We start from the raw sequence: 14978 nt of genomic DNA on the forward strand, positions 1-14978 counted from the left end.
AATATGCATATTGGAAAGCTGCAACGAGAGTCTTTTGCTGATTTCATGGTGATGTTGTATTCCAGTCAAGGTCTTGCCGATAACACAGTTGTCGCAAAGGTGAATAAAGTGGTTTGGGACCTGGATCGCCCTCTGGAAGAGGACTGCACATTGGAACTGCTGAAATTTGATGATGAAGAGGCCCAGGCGGTAAATATTTAATGATTTCTGCTAATTGATTAGGCAAATTCTTTCTGGTGCATAAACATATTGCTCTCTAGCAAAAAAAAAAAAAAACTGCTTAAAAAAAAAAACGACCATGTTACGATTGTGTGGGTCAGTAAAGCTTGACAAAAATGTAATTGGCAGATAAATTGGGTAGGCTGCGGGCTTAAAGTACCGTATATGTAAATCCTCATTTTATGAAAACAACATATTCAGTTTAAAAGAGAAATAAAAGGCAAAACCTTTACAGTGCTAGAAAAAGTATTCATACCCCTTGACATTTTCCACATTTTGTCATGTTACTACCAAATATGTAAATGTATTTTATTGGGATTTTATGTGATAGACCAACACAAAGTGACACATAATTGTGAAGTGGAAGGAAAATGATAAATGGTTTTCAAAACTTTTTACAAATAAATATGTGAAAAGTGTGGTGTACATTTGTATAGCGCCCCCCTGAGTCAATACTTTGTAGAACCACCTTTTGCTGTAATTTCAGCTGCGAGTCTTTTTGGGTACAGTGGATATAAAACACACCCCTGGTAAAATGTCAGGTTTCTGTGATGTACAAAAATGAGACAAAAATAAATCATTTCTGAACTTTTTCCACCTTCAATGTGACCTATAAATTGTACAACTCAGTTGAACAAAAAACTGAAATTTTTTAGGTGGAGGGAAGAAAAATTAAAAAAATAATATGGTTACATAAGTGTGCACACCCCTTAAACTTGTTGAAGCACCTTTTTGATTTTATTACAGCGCTCAGTCTTTTGGGGTATGAGTTTATCAGCATGGCACATCTTGACTTGGCAATATTTGCCCACTTTTATTTGCAAAAACACTCTAAATCTATCAGATTGCGAGGACATCTCCTGTGCACAGCCCTCTTCAGATCATTCCACAGATTTTCAATTGGTTTCAGGTCTGGGCTCTGTCTGGGCCATTCCAAAACTTTAATCTTATTCTGGTGAAGCCATTCCTTTGTTGATTCGGATGTATGCTTTGGGTCGTTGTCATGCTGAAAGATTAAGTTCCTCTTCATGTTCAGCTTTCTAGCAGAAGCTTGAAGGTTTTGTGCCAATATTGACTGGTATTTTGAACTGTTTTTGATTCCCTCTACCTTGACTAAGGCCCCTGTTCCAGCTGAAGAAAAACAGCCCCAAAGCATGATGCTGCCACCACCATGCTTCACGGTGGGTATGGTGATGTGCAGTGTTTTTGTGGCAAACATATCTTTTGTAATTATGGCCAAAAAGTTAAATCTTGGTTTCATCAGACCATAACACATCCCCCCACATGCTTTTGGGAGACCTCAGATGCGTTTTTGCAAAATTTAGCCAGGTTTGGATGTTTTTCTTGGTAAGAAAAGGCTTCCATCTTGTCACTCTACCTCATAGCCCAGACATATTAGGAATATGGGAGATTGATGTCACATGTACCACACAGCCAGTACTTGCCAGATATTCCTGCAGCTCCTTTAATGTTGCTGTAGGCCTCTTCGCAACCTCCCTGACCAGTTTTCTTCTCGTCTTTTTATCAATTTTGGAGGGACGTCCAGTTCTTGGTAATGTCACTGTTGTGCCATATTTTCTCGGCTTGATGATGACGGTCTTCACTGTGTTCCATGGTATATCTAATGCCTTGTAAATTCTTTTGTACCCTTCTCCTGACTGATACCTTTTAACAATGAGATCCCTCTGATGCTTTGGAAACTCTCTGCAGACTATGGCTTTTGCTGTAGGATGCGACTAAGAAAATGTCAGGAAAGACCTACTAGAACAGCTGAACTTTATTTGGAGTTAATCAGAGGCACTTTAAATGATGGCAGATGTGTACTGACTCCTATTTAACATGAGTTTGAATGCGATTGCTTAATTCTGAACACGGCTACATCCCCAGTTATAAGAGAGTGTGCACACTTATGCAACCACATTATTTTAGTTCTTTATTTTCACTCCCCCTCCTCCCCCCTAAAAGATTTAAGTTTGTTTTTCAATTGAAGTGTACAGTTTATAGGTCACATTAAAGGTGGAAAAAGTTCTGAAATGATTTATCTTTGTCTCATTTTTTAACATGACAGAATACTGACATTTTAACAGGGGGGTGTAGACTTTTTATATCCACTGTATGTGTCTACCAGCTTTGCACAAGAGGGACATTTTTGCCCATTTTTGTTTGCAAAATATTTCAAGCTCTGTCAGATTGGATGGAGAGCGTCTGTGAACAGCAATTTTCAAGTCTTGCCACAAATTCTCAATTAGATTTAGGTCTGGACTTTGACTGGGCCATTCTAACACATGAATATGCTTTGTTCTAAACCATTCCATTGTAGCTCTGGCTGTATATTTGGGGTCGTTGTCCTGCTGGGCGGTGAACCTCCGCCCCAGTCTCAGATCTTTTGGAGTTTCTAACAGGTTTTCTTCTAAGATTGCCCTGTATTTGGCTCCATCCATCTTCCCATCAACTCTGAACAGCTTCCCTGTCCCTGCTGAGGAAAAGCATCTCCACAACATGATGCTGCCACCACCATGTTTCACGGTGGGGATGGTGTGTTCAGGGTGATGTGCAGTGTTAGTTTTCCACCACACATAGCGTTTTTCTTTTAGCCCAAAAAGGTCGATTTTGGTCTCATCTGACCAGAGCACCTTCTTCCACATGTTTGCTGTGTCCCCCACATGGCTTCTCACAGACTGCAAACAGGACTTATGGCTTTCTTTCAACAATGGCTTTCTTCTTGCCACTCTTCCATAAAGGTCAGATTTGTGGAGTGCACGACTAATAGTTGTCCTGTGGACAGATTCTCCCACCTGAGCTGTAGATATCTGCAGCTCCTCCAGAGTTACCATGGGCCTCTTGGCTGCTTCTCTGATTAATGCTCTCCTTGCCCGGCCTGTCAGTTTAGGTGGACAGCCATGTCTTGGTGGGTTTGTAGTTGTGTAGTTTTTTTATTACCTAACCCTGCTTTAAACTTCACCACAACTTTATCCCTGACCTGTCTGGTGTGTTCATTGGTTTATATGATGATGTTTGTTCACTAAGGTTCTCTAACAAACCTCCTGAGGGCTTCACAGAACAGCTGTGTTTATACTGAGATTAAATTACACACAAGTGGACTCCATTTACTAATTAGGTGACTTCTGAAGACAATTGGTTCCACTAGATTTTAGTTAGGGGTATCGGAGAAAAGGGGGTTAAATACAAATGCACACCACACTTTTCAGATATTTTATTTGTAAAAAAATTTGAAAACCATTTATCATTTTCCTTCCACTCCACAATTATGTGCCACTTTGTGTTGGTCTATCACATAAAATCCCAATAAAATACATTCATGTTTTTGGTTGTAACATGAAAAAAATGGGAAAATTTCAAGGGGTATGAATACTTTTACAAAGCACTGTAAGTATACATATAAAAAACATAAATACTTTCTTTTTGCCTTTTTTTTAAGTGGTCACGTTCCTTCTGTTCTCAGCTGCATAAGGAGCTTAGTGAGCTAGGGGAGAAAAAACAGCAGTACACTGAATTTCCCAGTGATAGGCAGTGCAGGAAGGGGGGGGTGTTAGGACAAGTCTGATCATTGGAGGAGAGCACACTGAGTTCCTGGTATAGCTAGAGAACTGACCATGCTGTGCTTTCATGCTTAGTGTGGTCAGTTTTTAATAGAAAAGCAGAGGGACTAGCCGGATCACCAGGAATTTCACATAAAGGAAGCAGTACAAAGGGAACAGGATACTTTCTTATACAAGTACATGGTACAGCACATAGCAGGAGTATGAAATGTTGGGTTTACGTATTTAACAAGAAAACCAACAGATTTCTCCAGCCATCCTATACAACAACTTCCCCCGCTGATAGCCAGTGGTAGCAGCTGTCAGAATATCTGAAGAGTGGGCATATTTGATTGGATGCAGCTGCTGTTCGGCTTAAATAGTTTTGTCCAGCTCCTTTAACTTTTCAATCAAAGAATGTTTAGTGGGAGGGGCCAAATAGCAAAGCTGGTTTTTTAGGCGTTTGGCTAAAATTCACATAGTGTATGGCTAGCTTTGCAATAGGAACACACCTATTTCACTCCCTCACCTGTCAGGGATTGTCTGGCTTACTCAGGCTGGCCATAGGTGGCTTGGATTTTGTCCAGTTTGTGCTGAATCAGCCAAAATTTGTGGGTTGTGGGTGATCTTGAAGCACCACCTGGCTCAACAGAACTTAATTTAAAAATCAACTGAGTTGGGTGCAAAGTTATCGGCTGAACAGTGTCTGCATCCTATGTGATGCAGTCGCTGTTTGGGTATTCAGACAGCCACAGGGGCTGCAGTTACCTGAATATAATAGCTGGTAGTGGAGATTTCTCTATCCAATGTCCTTGGCCAGCGATTTTACCCTTCTCTCATTTAAGCTGGCCATACATGGATCGAAATTTGGCCAGTTCAGCAGGGATTGGGTGAATTAGAACCATGCGTAGCCACTGGGGTTGAACAGAAGTCATCAATTTCTGTTTAGCCACCCTGTTTGGTATTTTTTTCATTTGATAAGAGCTGTAGGCTAAAGCCTGCAGAGCTGATCTGTGTATTCTGATGGCAGGGAACTCTCAGTGGGCAGGATTCCCGCATCCACATCGAGTGCTTTGGATAGGGGGATTGGCTACCTTTTTATTTATTTTTATTTTTTTTATTCAACCTGCTGGTTAAATGAAAAACGGACCGAGGTGTGACCAGCTTTAGCCTGTGGGCTTGGAGAAAATCAAGTAGTGTGTAGTGACCTTTAGTCGCAGGCCAAGTATACAGGTGGTGCTTTTTTTTTTTTTTTTTATTATTATTTTTATTATTCAAGAATGCATTCTAAATTAGGTTTGTGTGCCCCCTGTATGGAATTTTCATTTGTAAAACAGATTTTATTATAAAGCATTTACAAATTACAATAAGGGTCCTTGCACACTGGGGCGGTTTGCAGGCGCTACTGCGCTAATAATAGCGCCTGCAAACCGACCCGAAAGTGCCGCTGCTTTCATTCCAGTGTGAAAGCCCCGAGGGCTTTCACACTGGAGCGATGCGCTGGCAGGACGGTAAAAAAAAGTCCTGCCAGCAGCATCTTCGGAGCGGTGAAGGAGCGGAGTGTATACCACTCCTTCACCGCTCCTGCCCATTGAAATCAATGGGATGTCGCGGCTATACCGCCGGCAAAGCGCCTCTGCAGAGGCGCTTTGCGGTGGTATTTAACCCTTTCTCGGCCGCTAGCAGGGGAGTAAAACCGCCCCGCTAGCAGCCGCATACCGACGGTAAAGCGCCACTTACAATAGCGGCGCTTTACCGCCGACAACGCCCCCGCCTCAGTGTGAAAGGACTCTAAAAGCTGTTTTTTTTAAGCTGTTAAAAAAAAAAAGTTACAAAAACGATTATTTTTTCTCCTTTTGAAGGCCTCATTCACATAAACACATAAACACTGAGGCGTGTTTCTCAGAACTCAGCCATTTGTTTATGTGGCTCGAGCACAAACATGCTGAGATTGATCTGGATGGACTGGTGTCTTTATTCAACCTTACCAACTATGCAAATGTGTAAGTCTATGGGGATGCAGCGGCTATACACATACTGTTTGCATGCGGCCCGTTTACCAGCACACACTGTTCATTTTTAGCGTCAAATTTCGATTTTCGTTTTAGTTCTAGTCTTTTGACTAAAATACCGTTTTAGTTGCATTTTAGTCATCTGCAATTGTTTAACCACTTGAGGTCCGGGCCATAGCTGAATGACGGCTACAGCGCGGACCTCAATCTCCGGGAGGCCGTCATGGGACGTCCTCCCCTGTGCACGCGCACCGCGCACACCCTGCAGGGCGCGCGGTGTGCGCGCTGTGATCACCGAGTCACGGAGACTCGGATGATCACAGATCCAAGTAAGGGGCCGGTCCCGGCCCCTTACCATGTGATTAGCTGTCAGCCAATGACAGCTGATCACATGATGTAAACAAAAGCTCGGTGATCGGTTTCGTTTTCTCCTCACGCTGACAGCGTGAGGAGGAAAAAAAAGCCGATCACCGGCTTATGTCAAAGGGACATCGGTCCCGAAGAGGAAGGAGGCACAGATGCCTCATCTGTGCCATCAGTCATTGCCACCTGGCAGTGCCCACAAGTGCCACCTATCAATGCCCACAAGTGCCACCTATCAATGCCCACCAGTGGTGCCAATCAGTGCCACCTAGCAGTGCTGCCCTCAATCAGTGCCCAACACTGCCACCCATCAGTGCCCATCACCGCCACCTATCGGTGCCCATCAGTGCCGCCTTATCAGCGTACATCAACGAAGGAGAAAAATTACCTGTTTGCAAAATTTTATAACAAAATATAAAAAAAATTTTTTTTTTTTTTTTTTATTTTTTTAACAAAAACTAAAAACTGCAGAGGTGATCAAATACCATCAAAAGAAAGCTCTATTTGTGGGAAAAAAATGATAACAATTTCATTTGGGTACAGTGCTGTATGACCGCGCAATTGTCATTCTAAGTGCGACAGCGCTGAAAGCTGAAAATTGGTCTGGACAGGAAGGGGGTTTAAGTGCCCAGTAAGCAAGTGGTTAAAGTGGTTGTACACCCTGTACAACCACTTTTATCCACAGGTAAGCCTATATTAAGGCTTACCTGTAGGTGCTTGATATATCTCCTAAACCTCCACGGTTTAGGAGATATTTACGGAAAAGCTGAGCGTCGATGACTACGGGGCAAGCGCCGATGTTATCGGCGCATGCGCACTTTAGAAAGGGATCATCGTGCCCTTTCTGATAGGGGTCAGGCCGTGACTTGCGGAATTGGTATGAGTGTCTATACAGCCGCTGTGTCCCCACAGACTTTCAGTGCGTGTTGTCTGCACACGGCACCCCGCGGCTCCAGCCGGATAATGAAACGACCGAGTTATGGTGTACAGGCCTCAGCGCCTGAGTAAATGAGGCCTAAATAACCCCTCTGGTTACATTGTGGCATCATTCTTTTTCATCTAATAATCATCTTTCTTTGGGCAGGTATACTGGCATTCCAGCGCACACATTATGGGAGAAGCTATGGAACGGGTGTATGGTGGATGCTTATGCTATGGCCCTCCTATTGAAAGTGGATTTTATTATGACATGTTTCTGGAGGAAGGGTAAGATCTCTCTCATTTTTTTTTTTTTTTTTCTTTCTACCTCAGGAAAGAACCTGTTTACTCCATGAATTAGCCATCTAAGGCCAGCATGTGTCTGTATAACAGATTACACCCTCCTTTGCCTGCCTATAGGATTTAGCATTGTTTTCAGCATTTGCATTATCCATTGGCCTACCAGGCCAATTCTGACATTTCTGTCATACATATAAAAATCTGCAGGGTTTTTTTTATTATTTTTTTTTTTGCTAGAAAATTACTTGGAACCCCCAAACATTATGTATTATTATTTTTTTTTTTTTTAAGCAGAGGCCCTAAAGAATTAAATGGTGGGTGTTGCAATTTTTTTATGTCACAGTAATTAAAACGCACATTTTTTTGAAAACTATACACTTTAACCACTTCAGCCCCGGAAGATTTGGCTGCTGAATGACCAGGCCTTTTTTTGCGATTCGGCACTGCGTCGATTTAACCGACAATTGCACGGTCGTGCAACGTTGCACCCAAACAAAATTGACGGCCTTTTTTTTTTTTTTCCCACAAATAGATCTTTCTTTTGGTGGTTTTTGATCGCCTCTGCGGTTTTTATTTTTTGCGCTATAAACAAAAAAAAGAGCGACAATTTTGAGAAAAAAACACAATATTTTGTACTTTTTGCTAAAATAAATATCCCCATTTTTTTTTAAAAAAAAAAGCTAATTTTTTCTCAGTTTAGGCCGATATGTATTCTTTTACATATTTTTGGTAAAAAAAAAAATTGCAATAAGCGTATATTGATTGGTTTGCGCAAAAGTTATAGTGTCTACAATATAGGGGATAGATTTATAGCATTTTTATTATTATTTATTTTTTTTTTTTACTAGTAATGGCGGCAATCTGCGATTTGTTTTTGTTTTTTTTTAAGAGGACTGCGACATTATTATGGCGGACACATCAGACACTTTTGACACATTTTTGGGACCCTTGGCATTTATACAGCGATCAGTGCTATAAAAATGCACGGATTACTGTAAAAATGTCACTGGCAGGGAAGGGGTTAACACTAGGGGGCGATCAAGAGGTTAACTGTGTTCCCTGTGTGTGTTTCTAACTGTAGGGTGAGGGGACTGACTTAGAGGAAATGACAGATCGTGGTTCCAAGCTATTAGGAACTCACAATCTGTCACTCCGAACAGAATAGGGATTTGTGTGTTTACACACACGTCCTGTTCCGCCTCTTGTGCCCACGATCGCTCATGGCCAGCTGTCATTGCGACTGTCGGCCACAAGCATCGGCACCCCCGCAGTGCAGCGGGCATGTGCCTGCTATCCCGATCCCACGAGCCAACGTACAGTTACGGCAATTCACAGGATCGTGGCGACCTGCCGCAGTATAATGACGGCGGCTGGTCGGCAAGCGGCTAATGAATTTTAGTGAACGCAAACCCAACATATCACTGTTTTTTTTTTTTTATTTTGTAAAAGATGATGTTACAGCGAGTAAATAGATACCAAACATGTTGCGCTTAAAAATGTGTGTTCGCCCAACAACGGTGTGTATTACGCTACATTAAATTATCCATAGGCGGCACTTTAAAAGCCTTTACAGGTTACCAGTTTAGATATACACAGGCGATCTGGTGCTAGAACTATTGCTCTCGCTCTGACGTTCTGGGTGATGCCACACACGTGTGGTGCGATCGCTGTTTACATATGAGTGTGGGATCGATACGTGCATTAGCTTTTGCACTTGAGCATGGAGGGACAGGGGAGCTTTAGAAATAATTTTGCAGATATGATAGAACCGCGCCTGGAGATTTATCTAAAGATTTTGCACTGCTGCTGCACTATTGAGATTAACCCAACCCAAATGAATGCTTGTAAAGTGACGGCGCTGTGAACAATTAGTGCAAATGTCAGAAGTCTAATTAGTGCATAAACCTAAACCCATAGGGAAGAATAGGGTACAGGCCCCCCAAGACCCAAAGAAGCACTTAAAGGAGAAGTACAGCCAAAGCGTGTTTGGCTGTTCCTCTGTGGATCACAGGAGTGCAGTTCATTCTGCACTCCAGTGACCCGTTTTCGCTGTCGGCTGACGTCATAGAGCCGGTCCAGGCTGGGGAAAGATTGTGACCATATGGTCAGGATCCACCCAGGAGCCTGGATTGCCACCTGGCTCAGCCTCTCAGCTGCACCACTGGGAGACTGAGCCAGCCGCTCCCCCCACCCCCCACCCCCCCCAGCCTGGCGCTCCAGTGAGCTCTGGAGGGACAGAGCAGACAGCGGTGACTGACAGTCACTGCTTTCCTCAGAAAGGCAGGGAGAACTGAGCAATCAGCAGTGTTTGATCACTCAGTTCTCAGCCTTAGAGTCAGCAGGGGATGGATGCAGCATCGGATCAATGCGGCATCCACCTAGCTAAGTATGATACTTTTTTTTTTTTTTTTCTAAATCCCATACTTGTCTTTTAACTCTTGAGGTGGGGTGTAGCCCACTGCAAAGGAGGAGTTTCCTGGAGTTTCCTTGGAGGTTCAGCTTTAAAGTGACAGAGGGGTTGATTTACTAAAGGCAAATAGACTGTGCACTTTGCAAAGTGCAGTTGCTCCAGAGCCAGAAGCTCTGCTGACTTCCATCATCCAATCATGTGCAAGCAAAAATGCTTTTTTTTTTTTTTTTTTTTTTTTTTTTTCCTTGCACGTGATTGGGTATTCTTTGCAGGGTGAAGTTTTACCTCATTTACTAAGCTTTGGAGCAACTGCAAAGTGCACCGTCTATTTGCCTTTAGTAAATCAACCCCAGAGTCTCTCTTAAAACGTTTGTGGATGCACTTTGTTTAGGGCTGAGGGTGCTTACTCACTCTTCCCTACTGCTTTTGGGAAACCGGCTTGCTATGGTGGGCACTCAGATGGGGAGGAGCCAGGAGCGCCGGCGGGGGACCCGAGAAGAGGAGGATCCGGGCTGGTCTGTGCAAAACCATCACACAGAGCAGGTAAGTATAACATGTTTTGTTTTTTGTTTTTTAAATCGCGGCTTCCAATCACTTTAAGGATGCAAAATCCTCTTCCTGATGTGCAATCTCAAATATCTTCCTATCTATATGTAGTCATATGCACCACCTGCTTCTGTTTTAACAACTTGCCCTGTGTTTCTATCAGAGGGGTGTCCAGCAACGACTTCACCAGCTTGGAAAATCTGTGTAAAAAGATTATGAAGGAGAAGCAGCAGTTTGAGAGGTTGGAGATCTCCAAAGAAACTCTTCTAGAAATGTTTAAGGTAATACAGGGGTTCTGAGGGAAATCATGTATCAATAAAGTGTTTCTAAAGGAAAGATTAAGAAAAAAAGAACAAACATGTTCTACTTACCTGCTCTGTGTAATCGTTTTGCACAGAGCAGCCCCATTCCTCTTATTTTTGGGTCCCCCGCCAGCAGTCCTGGTTCCTCCTCCCCCTCCGAGCCTTTCTTTGAAGGGGGCGTGGCTCGGCCCTGGCCCCCTTCTCTCCCCCCCCCCTCCCCGCTCTCTCCTCATTGGCTCACCGGCTGTGATTGACAGCAGCAGGAGCCAATGGTGCAACTGCGTCAGCCAATGAGGGGAGAGAGAGGGAGATCCGCTGCTCTCCTGCACATCTCTGGATCAGGATGGGGCTTAAGCATGTATGGGGGGGGGGGGGGTGATTTAGCTGCACCCAGGAGATAAAAAAACCTTGAGCATATAGAACCACTTTAATGATTTATTATTGGTTCCAGGAGAAGAGCACCGGTCAGTCTTGGGGATGACATATGTAGCTCAACCTACTGTGCTGTATACACAAAAGGAAGTGAGAATTCTCCAAAGGGAGGAAAAGCTCCTGCCAGAGTCTTCAGAACAAGTCCCCCCGCCCCCCATTGGAATATTACTGTTCTGGTGACAACGTTTTGGATTTTCCAATTATTTTTTCTCCTGGTAATATTGGTTACCCCAAAACAAACAGAGAGGGTGAATCTCCCCAACCCCTCACCATTCTTTAAAAAGAAAAAAGCTTAGACACACTTTCCGTTCACACTAGCAGTTGGGGAAGGCAGTAAAACCTTGCTGTTGAGCCGTGTGTTTACCTCCCCCCAACCGCTCCCCTTTAGCTGCAGAGACATCGCCCAGCTTACACAAGTCACTACTGAGAAGCCTAGCTTTGCGCTCTCAGCAATTCTATCCCTGGTCGCTTCGGCTTCAAATAAATGGGGCGGTTTTGGAGCACTAGCGCGGGGTTGAAGGGGTTAAAGCAGGTGGGAAGGAGGCAGTATTTTTCCTCCTTCATGCCTTTCAAATGTTCTCTGAAGAGCAGCCCAAATGCGGATCACTCTTCAGAGAGCAACACTAAAACCTGGTACACATGTACCAAAAGTCAACCGGTTCAGAAGGAAACTCACAACTTTTGGTACATGTGTGCTGCTGTCTGTTCAACAGAAGCCGGTCTAACGGTCACGCTGGAAGAAAACCAGCATTCGTTCAGTGCTGGCAGCCAATGGCTGCCAGCGCTGATCAGTGTATTTTGGTGAGGGGGCGAGTCCCCCTGTCAGAATACAGTAGCACAGCGAGAGAGATCCCCACATCACACGTCACATGTGTTGATGTGGGAATCTGTCAGGTTTTTCTTTTTCGTTGTGTACGATGTGTAATGCTGGGATCATCACAAAAAACTTGTGCATGCGCAGCTTTATTTTGGGAAGGTAGAAGAATGTGATTTTCTCTGCAGGCCCTCATTCAATAATAGGGAACCAGTTTAAGGGATCTGTGCTAGACAGTAACTGCATCCTGTTCAGGATTTAGATGACAAAGATAGACGGCTTAGTATGGATTACACAAGGCAGTTATTATAAAGGGTGCGGTAACATTGTCAATAGACATCTGATACTTAAATTCCTGGTATTGAACAGAAATTACATTTATAATGAGTGGAGAAAGAAGGAAAAAAATCCCAGAGAGATACCTTCTGATAAGAAGAGAGACGGAGGACTGTCTGTATAGGCAGATGTATAATCCAGCAGAGGGGGATGCAGAGTGGACCATTGAGGACAGGGAAATAATTAGCATGACCCCTCCACATCCTACAATGGGAAATAAAGCCTCTATTCTACTTATTTTATCATAGGCAATTTAGGATTTATACATTCTTTTCATTATAGGAAGGCAGCAATGAACTTGTATTGTATCCCTTAAAGAGGAACTACATTGCATCTCAGCACCACAATCCAAAAACGCTATTTAATTCACTTTTAATGTTTAGAGCAAACTCCCCCCCCATCCATCCATGTCTCCTTGCTGTAAATCACTATGAAAAACACACCCCTAGAATTTCTAGCCGTGGCCATCTTGAGTAAGGGCAGATGATTCATGTAGCATTTACTTCTTGGAATACATCTGCTCTTAGCTTAGGCATGCATGTGTTCCGTCAGAATCGGCGACCCATCACATTAGGTAAACGGAAATTATATTCCGTCAGCTGCACATGCGTCCACCCAGTGGCGGCCTTTCCTTAAGGGGCTCAGGGGCGCGGCCCCCCTAATCCATGCGCCCGGCCTTTAATCTACATGCAGGGCGCCGGACGCATGGATTTTAATGGTTTAATGGAGCCTGAGGCTCTAATTGGCTTAAAAAAAGTGTGGGCTTGGGGCGCAGAGCACTGGAGCGACTGGGGGGTGGGGGTTACAATGTCTCAGGTTTTTTTGCCACCCCCCCCCCGACTGATAAGCACCAGCCACCACTGCGTCTAACGCTGCCAGGTTTGTTAATCTGAGCACCTGTAGTCAGAAGGAGGCAGCGGACATCTTACTACACCCAGCTACATCTTGAATTTCAGAGTAATTTTAGCAATAAAGTGAGCGCATATAAATAAATATAGTGTATTGATATGTATGATGCTGTTTGGATGTTACATTTTGAAAGAAGCTGGACGCCAGCAATAGGAAGGTGGCGGAGGCCATGTTGGTACACCCCAGCTAAACCTTTAGGCTTTCAAAATGAAACATCCAAACAGCATCACAGATGTCACTATACTATATCTATTTATATCCGCTCACTTTATTGCTAAAATTACTCTGAAATTCTAGACGTAGCTGGGTGAACCAAGATGTCTGCTGCCTTCTTCTGCAGGTGTTCTATCAGATGAGCAAACCTGGTAGCGGTGGACACATACGGGTCGCCGATTCTGACGGAACACCTGCAGGAGGGTGTGCTTAGCTGGGAAAACCCCTCCTCCTCTTCTGAAGACTCCTGGGATGTAGGACATTGTTTCCCTAGGCATTGAAAGCACGCAGGAAGTGAAAAAAAAGGGTTTAAACAAGTAAAAACAATATACTTTCCTATGTATTTACTAAGGCTAGCAGCAGGAGGATTAAAAATAGCCAATGTTGATTGAGAGAGTAAAGTTCCACTTTAAGGGAACCATACATGGATCGAAATTCGGTCGGTCCCTGCTGAACCGGCAAAATTTCGATCCATGTATGGGCAGGTTGGTTGTACGGAAGTTGATATACTGATCGATTTGGGTCCAACCAGCCTGTTGGGTTTTTCCTAAATGATCAGTGCTACAAGATATAGCCAGCAACACTTATCACTTATCTGATGACGGGGAAGGCTCTCTGGGCTCCCCCTAGCTCACCAGGGAGGATTCCCCCATCCATATTGATTTGTCAACTTTCATATTGACATCCATTTTTTAAAATCTTTTTTTTACTTTTGCTCTTTTAGTACAACAAGTTCAAGTGCAGAATCTTAAATGAGAAAGTGGACACTCCAACCACCACAGTATACAGGTACACCGTTTTTGATTTTATGTTGTTCTTGTTGGTTGATACCTCATTAAGATAACAAAAAATTGCTACACTAGAAAATCCATCTTCTTAAAGCGGCAATAAACCCAAAAACTATTTATTGCAGCTTACCAATCTCGAAATGTGATGTCTACATTCGTTTTATTTTTTTTTTTATGCTTCTCTTTCTTTTGTTTTCACCTTGTGATCCAGCCAGTAACATACTTCCTGTGTAAGCTACAATTATTACATTTTGGGTTTTGGGTTTAAAGGGGTTGTAAAGGTAAAAATGTTTTCACCTTAATGCATTCTATGCATTAAGGTGAAAAAACTTCTGACAATACCGCCGCCCCCAGCCCCCCCGTTTTACTTACCTGACGCCTCGAAAGTCAGCTGCTCGTTCCCGACATCTATTCCTCCGCTCACCCTGGCCGCTGATTGGCTACAGTGGATGGATTGGAAGCAGCGCAGCCATTGGCTCACGCTGCTGTCAATCACATCCAATGACGCGGCACGCTGGGGGGCGGGGCCGAGTGATACAGTGAGCGGCTATAGCCGCCGGCTGTATCACGGGAGCGCGCCCGCAAGCACTAACCACCATGCGAGGGAGCTCGCATTAAGGTGGTTAATGCTTGCGGGGAGGAGCTGAAACAGCCGCCGAGGGACCCCAGAAGACCAGGTTCGGGGCCACTCTGTGCAGAACGAGCTGCACAGTGAAGGTAAGTATAACATGTTTGGTATTTTAAAAAAAAAAAAATTTTACCTTTACAACCCCTTTAATGCATCCTATGCATTAAGGTGAAAAAACACCTGCCATTGACCGGCCCCCCAGCCCCCCTCGTTTCACTTGCCTGAACCCTCGAACTTGTCCCACGGGGA

The 14978-nt window shown here is 43.8% G+C and overlaps 1 protein-coding gene across 1 annotated transcript in view; it reads left to right on the forward strand.

The window, feature by feature from the left end:
* TARS1 (threonyl-tRNA synthetase 1) overlaps window positions 1-14978 on the forward strand; it is a 94135-nt gene that overhangs the window by 30474 nt on the left and 48683 nt on the right. Inside the window, exons 4-7 of the mRNA XM_073620822.1 lie at window positions 66-189; window positions 7218-7339; window positions 10471-10588; window positions 14038-14102. Of these exons, the coding sequence (XP_073476923.1) occupies window positions 66-189; window positions 7218-7339; window positions 10471-10588; window positions 14038-14102 (429 nt within the window). The remainder of the gene's footprint in view (window positions 1-65; window positions 190-7217; window positions 7340-10470; window positions 10589-14037; window positions 14103-14978) is intronic.

The sequence above is a fragment of the Aquarana catesbeiana genome, linkage group LG01 (genome assembly GCF_042186555.1).
Source record: "Aquarana catesbeiana isolate 2022-GZ linkage group LG01, ASM4218655v1, whole genome shotgun sequence".
Classification (NCBI taxonomy): Eukaryota; Metazoa; Chordata; class Amphibia; order Anura; family Ranidae; genus Aquarana; species Aquarana catesbeiana.